This window comes from Ranitomeya imitator, chromosome 9 (genome assembly GCF_032444005.1).
Source record: "Ranitomeya imitator isolate aRanImi1 chromosome 9, aRanImi1.pri, whole genome shotgun sequence".
NCBI lineage: Eukaryota > Metazoa > Chordata > Amphibia > Anura > Dendrobatidae > Ranitomeya > Ranitomeya imitator.
The window spans coordinates 5,246,368-5,261,068 of NC_091290.1; the positions used below are offsets into that span (position 1 = coordinate 5,246,368).

Genomic DNA, 14,701 nt, shown 5'->3' on the forward strand with positions numbered 1-14,701 from the left:
AGTCACATCTTATTACAGTGCTGGAGCATTATAAGGACAGCGGCTGATATCGGTCACATCTTATTACAGTGCTGGAGCATTATAAGGACAGCGGCTGAGATCGGTCACATCTTATTACAGTGCTGGAGCATTATAAGGACAGCGGCTGATATCGGTCACATCTTATTACAGTGCTGGAGCATTATAAGGACAGCGGCTGATATCGGTCACATCTTATTACAGTGCTGGAGCATTATAAGGACAGCGGCTGATATCGGTCACATCTTATTACAGTGCTGGAGCATTATAAGGACAGCGGCTGATATCGGTCACATCTTATTACAGTGCTGGAGCATTATAAGGACAGCGGCTGATATCGGTCACATCTTATTACAGTACTGGAGCATTATAAGGACAGCGGCTGAGATCGGTCACATCTTATTACAGTGCTGGAGCATTATAAGGACAGCGGCTGATATCGGTCACATCTTATTACAGTGCTGGAGCATTATAAGGACAGCGGCTGATATCGGTCACATCTTATTACAGTGCTGGAGCATTATAAGGACAGCGGCTGATATCGGTCACATCTTATTACAGTGCTGGAGCATTATAAGGACAGCGGCTGATATCGGTCACATCTTATTACAGTGCTGGAGCATTATAAGGACAGCGGCTGATATCGGTCACATCTTATTACAGTGCTGGAGCATTATAAGGACAGCGGCTGATATCGGTCACATCTTATTACAGTGCTGGAGCATTATAAGGACAGCGGCTGATATCGGTCACATCTTATTACAGTGCTGGAGCATTATAAGGACAGCGGCTGATATCGGTCACATCTTATTACAGTGCTGGAGCATTATAAGGACAGCGGCTGATATCGGTCACATCTTATTACAGTGCTGGAGCATTATAAGGACAGCGGCTGATATCGGTCACATCTTATTACAGTGCTGGAGCATTATAAGGACAGCGGCTGATATCGGTCACATCTTATTACAGTACTGGAGCATTATAAGGACAGCGGCTGATATCGGTCACATCTTATTACAGTACTGGAGCATTATAAGGACAGCGGCTGATATCAGTCACATCTTATTACAGTACTGGAGCATTATAAGGACAGCGGCTGATATCGGTCACATCTTATTACAGTACTGGAGCATTATAAGGACAGCGGCTGATATCGGTCACATCTTATTACAGTGCTGGAGCATTATAAGAGGGCCCGATATCGATCACATAGAGATAGGTGTACTGTATAGAACAGGGATTTGCATAGAAATAGAAGTGCACCCGTTGTATAAACCTTGTATGTTTCCTTCCTTTGTGTGCAGACAGACATTACATGGAGCAGTAGTCCCATCTGCAGTACCAGACGCTGCCACTGTGGCTGTCACTGTGCGCTGCCATGCTGGCCGGCGCTTCCCGCGGGGCGCTCTAGCACAGGCTGAAGTCTCTGGCCTTCTGGTTGATGGCGTGGCGTCTCCTTCTCTTCGGCTGCGCACATTCGGCTCCATAGTTTGGCCAGTGGAAGCTTTTCAGATTCAGGGGGCCATCGTCCGCCCCAATCTCCTCAGTGTCAGAGTCCTCGTCCTGTGGGAAGGGGAACGCTCGGCCCGGATAAGTCTCTTTTAACATGTCCTCAAAACACAGCTCCAGGTCCCTCCCCGCCTCGGCGACCTCGGAGTCTTCCTGGGGAGACATGAGAGTTGCCGTTAATTACAGAAATCCCCTCATAAAGAAAATCACCTGGATATTCGATGTCTAATGATATTAGTGAAGGTGACCCTGGTCCTGCAGTGATGACCTTCTGTATGAAGCTGCAGTGATTGGCTGCAGTGGTCATTGCAGGAGGGGACGATTTGATTAGTTTAATCCTATTTTCTTTCGGTCTGTGTATGCACGCGCTGTTTATGGAGCCCATGCGTCCTTTGGGTTTAGTATCCCCCTGTGGCAGCCACCATTGCCGTCCCCCTGGGGATTTACACTGACCCCACTCTCCTCTATATCTGCTCCTGTTGTGCCCAGATATATATTGTCACGCTGCTTTCCTACAATCACAGCGTTGTATAAAGCGGTTATTAAGTAGGCGGCGTATTCACTACACAGTAGCGGGCAGCGGATGGTGCGGCGCTGGCTCAGGGCCGGGGTACCACAAGTCACATCAGACTCATCCACTACATGAAGCGCGGTCTGATCGGTTTCCATAGATTGACACCGAGTCGGTGCAGAAAATTCAATCTACATAGAATGCTTATGAATGGGGATTTCACCTTTTAGTCACATGCAAAAGTAAATGATTGCACCTTGGGGTTTTGAAGCGTGCAACTTTTAGATTCTGCCTAGAAAATGTATGGAAGCTATGGTGCGGATCCGCAGCAGAATTTCAGGGTCAGCCTCCCAAGTTGTGCGCTGCAGACCCCCTCTGACCACACTGTGAGGCTGCGGGCGTGTGATGTGTACACTGGTGCCCATTATTCCAGCACACCGCCTCTGTACTGAGCCCCACTCTTTGTCGCCCCCACTCCTACGCCCTGGTATCAGATACCCCAGCAGCCGGCCATGCCAGGGTTGTAGCACAAGTGAAAAGAGCTGGCGCCGGACCAAGATATCGTCTTACTGCAGAAATGACATAAACTGGCGAAGGCCTCGCTAATGATGGAAGCCTAAACTAATGTCTATACAGTCTGAGCAAATGCGTGCCCAGCCCAGGCACGTGGAAGCGGTGGCAGAGGCTTCTCTGCGCCCATCTGCCAAGCCACAGAACTGTCCTCGCCCCGGATCACCCACCACAGGCTGGGAATATTCTGCAAAGTAACAGGACTCCAGGAAAATGGCTTCTTAAAGGGGACTTCCACTAAATTAACAGATTCTAAATAAAAACTATCCCGGCCTCGTCCTGCTCCGCAGCTTGTTACAATGTATCAGTTTAAACTCTCCTCTTAGCAAAACTCAGAGGAACCTTACTCTCTCCTATGGTGCCTGGCCCTCCTGACCCTGCGCTGCTCGTCCGGTCCACGCACTTTCCTTGTTGCCCTGCGGTCGCCCCTTCTGGTGAGAAGTCATGCCACCGCTGCAGCTAGTTGGCATCTCTGATCGGCTGCATCCATCACATTTTGTTCGAGCCAAAATAAACAATCCCGTCTTCAGCAGCGGACAAAATGTGAAGGCTGCAGATGTGACTGTGATGTTCCCCTCCAGAAGAAGCAGCCAGGAGCCTGGCGGGGAACACGGTGCCCAGCCCAGAGAAGCGGTGTCCGTCCACAAGGCGAGTATCCATTATTAAATCCGTTTACAATGTGCTCTGATGAAGTGGATAAGCCAATGTTAATCCCACGTCTTGTGCCGTTCCCTCTCCGGCCCGGACACACCCGCGTGCCGTCCTTCACACCGTCACTTACGTAATTAAACTTGGCGCAGTTCCAGAACATGAGCCTGATGTCGGACACCAGCTCCTCGGGGGCGGAGTAATGAGGGATATGCCGCCTCTGGAGCTTCTTCCGAATGATTGACAGGTCCATCGGCCTCTTTATAATCTGGTAATAGTGACGTGCCTTCATTAAAAGACGTGCATATAACACAGCAATTAGTCCAATAAGCGATATAAGAATCCCTACGATACCGCGGTATCTAATGCTGCAGCTGCTGTGCTCCGCTCCCTCCAGCGGTACTATAAACTGTGCTTCTGGGACCATCACTATAATCAGACGGGCACTACGTAGTTATTGCCTCGGGGTCGGGGCGTTGTAGAGATGCTGCTCTGTGAACTAGGTGAGATAGTCTGCAGCAGACGGCAGGCATAGTACTGAGGATAATGTGACCGTGTGGGGCACTTAGGTCGGATAGTCTGCAGCAGACGGCAGGCATAGTAGTGAGTATAATGTGACAGTGTGGGGCACTTAGGTGGGATAGTCTGCAGCAGACGGCGGGTATAGTGGTGAGGATAATGTGACAGTGTGGGGCACTTAGGTGGGATAGTCTGCAGCAGACGGCGGGTATAGTAGTGAGTATAATGTGACAGTGTGGGGCACTTAGGTGGGATAGTCTGCAGCAGACGGCGGGTATAGTGGTGAGGATAATGTGACAGTGTGGGGCACTTAGGTGGGATAGTCTGCAGTAGACGGCAGGTATACAGTTGTGGCCAAAAGTATTGACACCCCTGCAATTCTGTCAGATAATACTCAGTTCCTGAAAATGATTGCAAACACAAATTCTTTGTTATTATTATCTTCATTTAATTTGTCTTAAATGAAAAAACACAAAAAGAATTGTCCTAAAGCCAAATTGGATATAATTCCACACCAAACATAAAAAAGGGGGTCGACAAAAGTATTGGCACTGTTGGAAAAATCATGTGATGCTTCTGTAATTAGTGTAATTAACAGCACCTGTAAGTTACCTGTGGCACCTAACAGGTGTTGGCAATAACTAAATCACACCTGCAGCCAGGTGACATGGATTAAAGTTGACTCAACCTCTGTCCTGTGTCCTTGTGTGTACCACATTGAGCATGGAGAAAAGAAAGAAGACCAAAGAACTGTCTGAGGACTTGAGAAACCAAATTGGGAGGAAGCATGAGCAATCTCCAGGCTACAAGTCCATCTCCAAAGACCTGAATGTTCCTGTGTCTACCGTGCGCAGTGTCATCAAGAAGTGTAAAGTCCATGGCACTGTGGCTAACCTCCCTAGATGTGGATGGAAAAGAAAAATGGACAAGAGATTTCAACGCAAGATTGTGCGGATGTTGGATAAAGAACCCCGACTAACATCCAAACAAGTTCAAGCTGCCCTGCAGTCCGAGGGTACGACAGTGTCAACCCGTACTATCCGTCGGCATCTGAATGAAAAGTGACTGTATGGTAGGAGACCCAGGAAGACCCCACTTCTTACCCTGAGACATAAAAAAGCCAGGCTGGAGTTTGCGAAAACTTGCCTAAAAAAGCCTAAGAGTATGTGTCCACGTTCAGGATTCCATCAGGATTTGGTCAGGACTTTATGCAGGTAAAATCCTGACCAAATCTGCACTTGAGGTCACTGGCAGGTCACCTGCACTGTCCTTGCGCTGTTTCTGCAATGTAAGGACATGCTGCGTTCTTAAAAGACGCGTCGCATGTGCGTTTTCGCGGGTATGCCGCCTGCGGCTTTTAATGCATAGTGGAGACGGGATTTCATGAAATCCCCTCCACTATGCTGTAACATCTGGACGCTGCATTTTGACACTGCGGCTCAAGCAGCGTAAAAAACGCAGCGTTTCCTGCACGTGGAAACATACCCTAAAACGTTTTGGAAGAATGTTCTCTGGTCAGATGAGACAAAAGTAGAGCTTTTTGGGCAAAGGCATCAACATAGAGTTTACAGGAGAAAAAAAGAGGCATTCAAAGAAAAGAACACGGTCCCTACAGTCAAACATGGTGGAGGTTCCCTGATGTTTTGGGGTTGCTTTGCTGGCACTGGCCTGCTTGACTGTGTGCATGGCATTATGAAGTCTGAAGACTACCAACAAATTTTGCAGCATAATGTAGGGCCCAGTGTGAGAAAGCTGGGTCTCCCTCAGAGGTCATGGGTCTTCCAGCAGGACAATGACCCAAAACACACTTCAAAAAGCACTAGAAAATGGTTTGAGAGAAAGCACTGGAGACTTCTAAGGTGGCCAGCAATGAGTCCAGACCTGAATCCCATAGATCACCTGTGGAGAGATCTAAAAATGGCAGTTTGGAGAAGGCAGCCTTCACATATCAGGGACCTGGAGCAGTTTGCCAAAGAAGAATGGTCTAAAATTCCAGCAGAGCATTGTAAGAAACTCATTGATGGTTACCGGAAGCGGTTGGTCGCAGTTATTTTGGATAAAGGTTGTGCAACCAAGTATTAGGCTGAGGGTGCCAATACTTTTGTCCGGCCCATTTTTGGAGTTTTGTGTGAAATGATCAATGTTTTGCTTTTTGCTTCATTCTCTTTTGTGTTTTTTCATTTAAGACAAATTAAATGAAGATAATAATCCCAAAGAATTTGTGATTGCAATCATTTTCAGGAAGAAACTGAGTATCATCTGACAGAATTGCAGGGGTGTCAATACTTTTGGCCACAACTGTAGTAGTGAGGATAATGTGACAGTGTGGGGCACTTAGGAGGGATAGTCTGCAGCAGACGGCAGGTACAGTAGTGAGGATAATGTGACAGTGTGGGGCACTTCTATGTGTCACTCTCCATCAGGGCTTATTAGAGCGCCTCCGCTAGGATGGTGCAGGAATGACACTTACGACAGGGCTGACTGGCTCCTGGAACGGCACACTCAGACTATTGCAGTACAGAGACAGCACCATCTTCTCGCACCGCTGTAATGGAAATGCACGGTGTCAGGTTATAAAGCTCCGTACAGCAATGAACACAACTGCAGAAGAGGTAGAGAGTATTGTCCTCAAAAATGCACAAAAAAATTAACATCAACAATAACAAAAAAGAACAATTACAGGAACGGAAATTATTAAAATACGGTATAATTTTATAAAATATACAAATTGCATAACTGGAATTAACAAAGCAAAGCCGGCTGTCACGGTTCACGGGGAGGATACCTTTATCATCCCCACCACTCACCAATTTGTCATGAACCGGGGTTGTTTGGTTGCCCCTGGTTCTTTCTGAAGGGGATTTCTCTATATCCCACTTCCCAGTTCCGATTTGGAACTTTCAGCTCTCTGGCGCCCCCCTTACACTCAGGTCAGTCAGGGTACTGCACCTAGGATAATTAGTCACCAGAATGGCTGCCTTACTTTGTACTGGCTAATGGGCATACTGCAGCGAGGGCGATATAACTACTCCCACTCAGGCGGGAACAATAATTATCAACGCCGTCTGTCGCTACAAAGCCTCCCAAACGCGCAGGACAAATCCGCTGCAACCAGCTCCAATTTCTTAATTAATAACGGGTCTGGAGCCAACCCAAATTAGTAGCGTAATTAGCTTCTGAGAACGTGACAGTTTGTTATAGAGCAAGGAGAAACAAAACTAGTAATTTTATATATTTTACTCCAAAAAGGTAGGCAGTGTTTACAGAAGTATAAAAAGGTATTATAAAAGTAGACAAGTAGCTTATGTACAGTACAATTACAAACAAAATGGGATTAAAGTAGAAAAACACTACAGTTCGTTCATATCATTTCATCTCATGGCTGACCATGTGCTGTGGGGGAGGGTACACATCTAGATGCATCACAGATCTGTCTTGCAGCTAGACCCTAGACAAAAGACTAGCGAAGACTGATGTTTCCCTTTCTTATCTCCTTGCCCAAAACCACGGCACTCCCCCTGTGGTGACCTCTCTCAGAGGCTGAATACTCCCCTTTCTTAGAGTTATGACAACCCATTTATGTACATAACTCGCTGTATGAACCTCGTAGAAGAACAATACAATGATCATGATGCGCACCACGTCAGGGAGGTTCGTTTAAGTATAAACACGGCGTAGGTATATGACTCGCTTACAGAGAAATCTGTTCCTTGCATTTCGTTGGCTTAGATCCTAGCGATTTCAGTGAGTTATAGATCTCTCTGTGGACATCCGGAATATGTAACTTTTATATCTCTATCCCTGATCAGTGCCAATATACATAACTTTTCAAGAACAAAAGAGTCCGATGAGGTTTGGAATTTGCCGTACCAGTTTTAGCTAGTATCAGACGGGAGGGGGATGAGGGGTTTAGGGAGAGGACTGGCTTTTCCAGTACAAAGCCATAACAATTCCTCAGTGGAGCTGGCACGATGGTCCCACATTACAGCCATATAGCAGGGGGGAGGGAGTTGCCTGCAGGCTAAGAGAGCAGAGCTTCCTAGGCAGAGTGAAGAGGGGAGGGGGTCGGAAAAGCCCACAGCGTGTGTCTGAAAAGCCATGGACCTTTTAGGTATATACTCAAAACCTGGCATATTCATATTATCGTGACACCGGCAGAGATGATGTCATCTAGGGATTGAATGCAAGGTGATAAGTACAGAGAACGAGCAAAAGGCAAAGAATGGTAAAAGGGAAGAGTCTGGCTCCCCGCGGCGGCCCAGAACACCAGTGTCAAGTACCGAGACAAACCCCAGCGCTCTTCACCACGGCTTCCCCCCACCCCCGGGCTGCTTCCTGCATTAGGCCTGACATGGCGTCCGTCATACCCGTCTGGTCGGCCGCTCCCGGCTCGCACACTGTTCTTGTGTTTCTGGATTTAGTAAATTCTAATTAATCTTTTTAATACATTTGATATCTGTATAATAATTCCTGTTCCGTCACTCGTTCCTTATTTCTAATAGGCATAATCCGGTACATTGTAGGATTAGATACACTGGTCAGCAGACAGTATCACACAGGATGGGATTAGATACACGGCTCAGCAGTCAGTATCACACATGGTGAGCTCAGATACTTAGTCCTTATTAATAAGTCGCGCTGCTTATAGTGAGGGTCTCACCCGCTGATCTGCGGTGTCCAGGTGCGGTAACATCCCGGCTTCGATCTTATTTTCCCGGCTGTAGCGCGTGTTATCGCAGTCATATTCCACTTCTGGCTTGCTCAGATGGCGACACAGTGTACAGACCCATTCACCTCTGCAACAAGCACATCAGATATCACCAAAATGCCTGAAACTAGCGCCCCCTAGGTCAGAAATCCAGTATTGCGAGAGCCCTGTCTGCTCAGCAGGGGGCAGCAGAGATCTGTTCTGTGTCTACAGTCATAAATGGGGTTGGGGATTCCCTATTTCTATCTCTAGGGTCCTGGAAATTCAAAAACCTGTGCCCCCCACCTGTCTGTCCCCCGTGCCCGTACCTCGGCTGTGTGCGTCCCCTGCCTGTGCCCGTCCCACACCTGTGCCCCTCTCCCATCACTAAAGTACATATTATATGCAGGAACCCATAGACAGTAAGGGGGCTTCTAAACCATGTAAAAAAAAAAAACCTTTTGACCCAATGAAAAATGTTTTTACTCCTTTACATCAAATTGAGGTCATGTAAACCGGACCCCAGTTTCTGGCACAATCACACGGCTGTATAACGGGGTCCAGGGTCGGGGTGCAGGGCGCAGACGGCTGCATACAAATGCATGAAGATGAAAGCCGCGGGCAATCTGCTGCGCGCCGAGCTCGGGCCCATTTATACGGTCACGCGCTCCGTGAACGCTCAGTGTTTTCCGTCAGTATTTGTTCCTCTCCTCGTTGTGGCCTACAATCAGAATATAATGGAGACCACCACACATACTGGAGGTGTGAGCGTGGCCTCGCATGGATCGTGCAGCATAGGACGCCCGCAGATACAGGTGACTCCGTACCCTGGGAAGCTGAGGAGCGCGGGCACGTGGCAGGACAGGTGGTAAACCTTCGGGCAGGTGTCGCAGCACAGCATCTCCCCGCCGTTCAGACACACAGCGCAGAAATCCTCATTTTCAATGTGATTGGGGTCATCAGATTTTTTCGACGGTCCTGTGTTCATCTTGCATTCATGGGGGTGTTCAGGCTCAGGCTCCACTATGTGTCTGATCTCCTGCGATCCCCCAGTATAAGACTGTATCCGAGGAAAAGGATGCGGCCTTACTGGTGGCGTCTGCACAGGAGGAGCTGTGACCTGTGGTACGGCGTCCGGATCATACGGAGACTGTGCTGCCGACTGTGGCGAAATCACCGTGGACGGAGATGACGAGTGTGAGCTATCCGCATTCACCTGCAGCAACCAGAACCAACATGTCAGCCAGGACTTCACTATACCTCCAGTCACATTGTGTCTTATCCTCCAGAGCTGTGGTCACTATCCTGCTGTTACATCATGTCTTATCCTCCAGATTCCTCCAGAGCTGCGGTCACTATCCTGCTATTACATCGTGTCTTATTCTCCAGAGCTGCGGTCACTATTCTGCTGTTACATCGTGTCTTATCCTCCAGAGCTGCACTCACTATTCTGCTGTTACATCGTGTCTTATTCTCCAGAGCTGCACTCACTATTCTGCTGTTACATCGTGTCTTATTCTCCAGAGCTGCACTCACTATTCTGCTGTTACATCGTGTCTTATCCTCCAGAGCTGCACTCACTATTCTGCTGTTACATCGTGTCTTATTCTCCAGAGCTGCACTCACTATTCTGCTGTTACATCGTGTCTTATTCTCCAGAGCTGCACTCACTATTCTGCTGTTACATCGTGTCTTATTCTCCAGAGCTGCACTCACTATTCTGCTGTTACATCGTGTCTTATTCTCCAGAGCTGCACTCACTATTCTGCTGTTACATCATGTCTTATCCTTCAGAGCTGCGGTCACTATCCTGCTGTTATATCGTGTCTTATCCTCCAGAGCTGCGGTCACTATTCTGCTGTTACATCATGTCTTATCCTCCAGAGCTGCGGTCACTATTCTGCTGTTACATCGTGTCTTATCCTCCAGTCACCTCCAGAGCTGCAGTCACTATTCTGCTGTTACATCATGTCTTATCCTCCAGAGCTGCGGTCACTATCCTGCTGTTACATCGTGTCTTATCCTCCAGAGCTGCGGTCACTATTCTGCTGTTACATCATGTCTTATCCTCCAGAGCTGCGGTCACTATCCTGCTGTTACATCATGTCTTATCCTCCAGAGCTGCGGTCACTATCCTGCTGTTACATCGTGTCTTATCCTCCAGAGCTGCGGTCACTATTCTGCTGTTACATCGTGTCTTATCCTCCAGAGCTGCGGTCACTATTCTGCTGTTACATCGTGTCTTATCCTCCAGTCACCTCCAGAGCTGCAGTCACTATTCTGCTGTTACATCATGTCTTATCCTCCAGAGCTGCGGTCACTATCCTGCTGTTACATCGTGTCTTATCCTCCAGAGCTGCAGTCACTATTCTGCTGTTACATCATGTCTCATCCTCCAGAGCTGCGGTCACTATCCTGCTGTTACATCATGTCTTATCCTCCAGAGCCGCACTCATTATTCTGCTGTTACATCATGTCTTATCCTCCAGAGCCGCACTCACTATCCTGCTGTTACATCATGTCTTATCCTCCAGAGCTGCAGTCACTATCCTGCTGTTACATCATGTCTTATCCTCCAGAGCTGCGGTCACTATCCTGCTGTTACATCATGTCTTATCCTCCAGAGCTGCGGTCACTATCCTGCTGTTACATCATGTCTTATCCTCCAGAGCCGCACTCATTATTCTGCTGTTACATCATGTCTTATCCTCCAGAGCCGCACTCACTATCCTGCTGTTACATCATGTCTTATCCTCCAGAGCTGCAGTCACTATCCTGCTGTTACATCATGTCTTATCCTCCAGAGCTGCAGTCACTATCCTGCTGTTACATCATGTCTTGTCCTCTAGAGCCGCACTCACTATCCTGCTGTTACATCATGTCTTATCCTCCAGAGCCGCACTCATTATTCTGCTGTTACATCATGTCTTATCCTCCAGAGCCGCACTCACTATCCTGCTGTTACATCATGTCTTATCCTCCAGAGCTGCAGTCACTATCCTGCTGTTACATCATGTCTTATCCTCCAGAGCTGCAGTCACTATTCTGCTGTTACATCATGTCTTATCCTCCAGAGCTGCAGTCACTATTCTGCTGTTACATCATGTCTTATCCTCCAGAGCTGCAGTCACTATTCTGCTGTTACATCGTGTCTTATCTTCCAGTCACCTCCAGAGCTGCGGTCACTATTCTGCTGTTACATCATGTCGTATACTCCAGTCACCTCCAGAGCTGCAGTCAGTAATTTGCTGTTACATCATTCCTTATCCTCCAGAGCTGCACTCACTATTCTGCTGTTACATCGTGTCTTATCCTCCAGTCACCTCCAGAGCTGCGGTCACTATCCTGCTGTTATATCGTGTCTTATCCTCCAGAGCTGCGGTCACTATTCTGCTGTTACATCATGTCTTATCCTCCAGAGCTGCGGTCACTATTCTGCTGTTACATCGTGTCTTATCCTCCAGTCACCTCCAGAGCTGCAGTCACTATTCTGCTGTTACATCATGTCTTATCCTCCAGAGCTGCGGTCACTATCCTGCTGTTACATCGTGTCTTATCCTCCAGAGCTGCGGTCACTATTCTGCTGTTACATCATGTCTTATCCTCCAGAGCTGCGGTCACTATCCTGCTGTTACATCGTGTCTTATCCTCCAGAGCTGCGGTCACTATTCTGCTGTTACATCGTGCCTTATCCTCCAGAGCTGCGGTCACTATTCTGCTGTTACATCGTGTCTTATCCTCCAGTCACCTCCAGAGCTGCAGTCACTATCCTGCTGTTACATCGTGTCTTATCCTCCAGAGCTGCAGTCACTATTCTGCTGTTACATCATGTCGTATACTCCAGTCACCTCCAGAGCTGCAGTCACTATTCTGCTGATATATAATTTTTATATCTGATGCCGTCATTTGATACGTTGTATGCAGAGTTCAGCTCTGGGTGTGACTGGAGCATGATACTGCTGCTGTCAGTCGGTGTGGTGCTCGCTCTCTGCCGCTCTCTTACCTTTATGGACATGCTTTTGTACCGGGCGCCATATTTAATCAGTAAGCGCAGAGAGCCGTCCTCATCCTTCTTCGGTGGCTGCACCTTAAACACCGGGAGCTCTCCTGACGGAGGGGGACAGATCTTCAGACGCTCCAGTCGCACATACGGGATCTTTGTTTCTTTTGCTTCTGCCCTGAAATAAAATGATGTTCCCGTTTTACTGGCTGTGTGCTAGATGCAGTGTAAAGAATGAAGGTTTTCAGTAATGGCCATGTTATGCTGATTTATTTCCTGGTCCAGTGCATACTACCGATGCTATCGGGCATGGAAAACACAACACATTCCTCCATTCTTTACACTGCAGGCTGCAGTCAAGAAAACACAGCTAAACAGGTACGTGTTCAAGTGATCTCCACTGCTGAAACGGCTTTATATCAGATAGACCTCTGAAAGGGTTAATACAGGCTGTATAGTGAGTGCTGGTGCTGACCTCTGGCCTTTCTGAGGCACCTGACCCCCATGGGGCAGAGAAGAGGGGCACTAACCTCACTAATGACAACTTGTGGATTATTAATGGGATTACACCCGTTCTAAAGGAAAGTGATGTCCGTCCAAGAGGCTTTGTGAAGGACAGACCCCGTAATCTGCTCGGACGGTCTTGTGATTGGCGCCTCGGGGAATGTCGCCACCTGTGCGGTCAGGATCTGAGCGCTTAGATTAGGGAGCACTCGTGCTTGCTGTTCTGATCCTGATACGATGACCTCGGTTCCCCTCTGGCTCCAGTGCTGCCTAATCTGAGCGTTATCCTGAAGCCCTGACCTTGGAAATGCAGCTGTGGCCCCGCAATGGTCACCGATACATCCAGCTCTACCTCCTCCGTATGGGACCGATCTGATGTGGAGAACCTACAGCCACAGACTCCCTTCTCCTGTGCCCATATGGTCTTGTGCTAGGAGTCCCTGCGGTGTTCACCATGTCTGTTTGCTGTCAGTGAATTACATTCAATCGTGTGCAAAAAAGAGCAGTTTATTACAGTTCCAGCAACGTGGGGGAGATTTAGGCGCATCTCATGTCCACTGCGCAATGTTTTTTAACGTAGCAGAAATCGACCGGCATTTAAAAAAAAAAAAAAAATTTGCAACGTGAATTTCTCTCATGCATTTTACTTTTCTCCATAGACTTGAATGAAACTAAGAAAAACATAGATATAACCTACATGTATCTTAAATGGGTGTGATACACACGACTTTACCAATAAGTTAGGTAACTCTGCAACTGGGATGATTCCAAAGCAAAGTAGATGGAAAACGTGACAAACCAAAAAGGAGAGAAAAAACACCACTGCAAAAATGTGGTAAAAACACACATAAAAAACCCCCAAAACACTATAAACAACCAGAAGTAAACTCAATTATCCAAGCAGAAAATGTACATCATCAAAGATGCACCAAATACTCGTCATGGAAGCTTAGAATCTGCTCCAGAGCTGTATTCACAATTCTGCTCTTTGGAAATAGTTGGTAGATTATGGACATTCGCCCTCCACTAGCTGAGCTGTTATACTGCAGGGGGCAGTAGGACAGATATCGCTCATCAGGCTGCAGTGTATTTGTCGGTCGCAGGGTTCTCGCAGGATAGTCGCCGGTCGCAGGGTTCTCGCAGGATAGTCGCCGGCTGCAGGGTTCTCGCAGGATAGTCGCCAGCTGCAGGTTTCTCGTAGGGTACTCGCCGGCTGCAGGGTTCTCCCAGGGTACTCGTCGGTCGCAGGGTACTCGCCAGCTGCAGGGTTTTCGCAGGATAGTCTCTGGCTGCAGGGTTCTCGCAGGATAGTCTCCGGCTGCAGGGCTCTCGCAGGGTACTCGCCGGCTGCACGGTTCTTATAGGGTACTCGCCGGTTGCAGGGTTCTCGCAGGATAGTCGCTGGCTGCAGGGTTCTCGCAGGATAGTCGCCGGCTGCAGGGTTCTCGCAGGATAGTCGTCGGCTGCAGGGCTCTCGCAGGATAGTCTCCGGCTGCAGGGCTCTCGCAGGGTACTCGCCGGCTTCACGGTTCTCATAGGGTACTCGCCGGTTGCAGGGTTCTCTCAGGATAGTCGCTGGCTGAAGGGTTCTCGCAGGATAGTCGCCGGCTGCAGGGTTCTCGCAGGGTACTCGCTGGCTGCACGGTTCTCGCAGGCTACTCGTCGGTCGCAGGGTTCTCGCAGGGTACTCGTTGGTAGCAGGGTTCTCGCAGGATAGTCTCCGGCTGCAGGGTTC

The 14,701-nt window shown here is 48.3% G+C and overlaps 1 protein-coding gene across 1 annotated transcript in view; it reads right to left on the reverse strand.

Annotated features, from left to right (window-relative positions):
- Nucleotides 1-385: 385 nt before the first annotated feature.
- Nucleotides 386-14,701, reverse strand: part of TRIM66 (tripartite motif containing 66) — a 32,444-nt gene continuing 18,128 nt past the window's right edge. The window contains exons 12-17 of the mRNA XM_069738589.1: nucleotides 12,466-12,640; nucleotides 9,290-9,678; nucleotides 8,436-8,571; nucleotides 6,246-6,320; nucleotides 3,390-3,542; nucleotides 386-1,680 (exon numbers count right to left, since the gene is read on the reverse strand). Of these exons, the coding sequence (XP_069594690.1) occupies nucleotides 1,426-1,680; nucleotides 3,390-3,542; nucleotides 6,246-6,320; nucleotides 8,436-8,571; nucleotides 9,290-9,678; nucleotides 12,466-12,640 (1,183 nt within the window). The 3' untranslated portion in view covers nucleotides 386-1,425. The remainder of the gene's footprint in view (nucleotides 1,681-3,389; nucleotides 3,543-6,245; nucleotides 6,321-8,435; nucleotides 8,572-9,289; nucleotides 9,679-12,465; nucleotides 12,641-14,701) is intronic.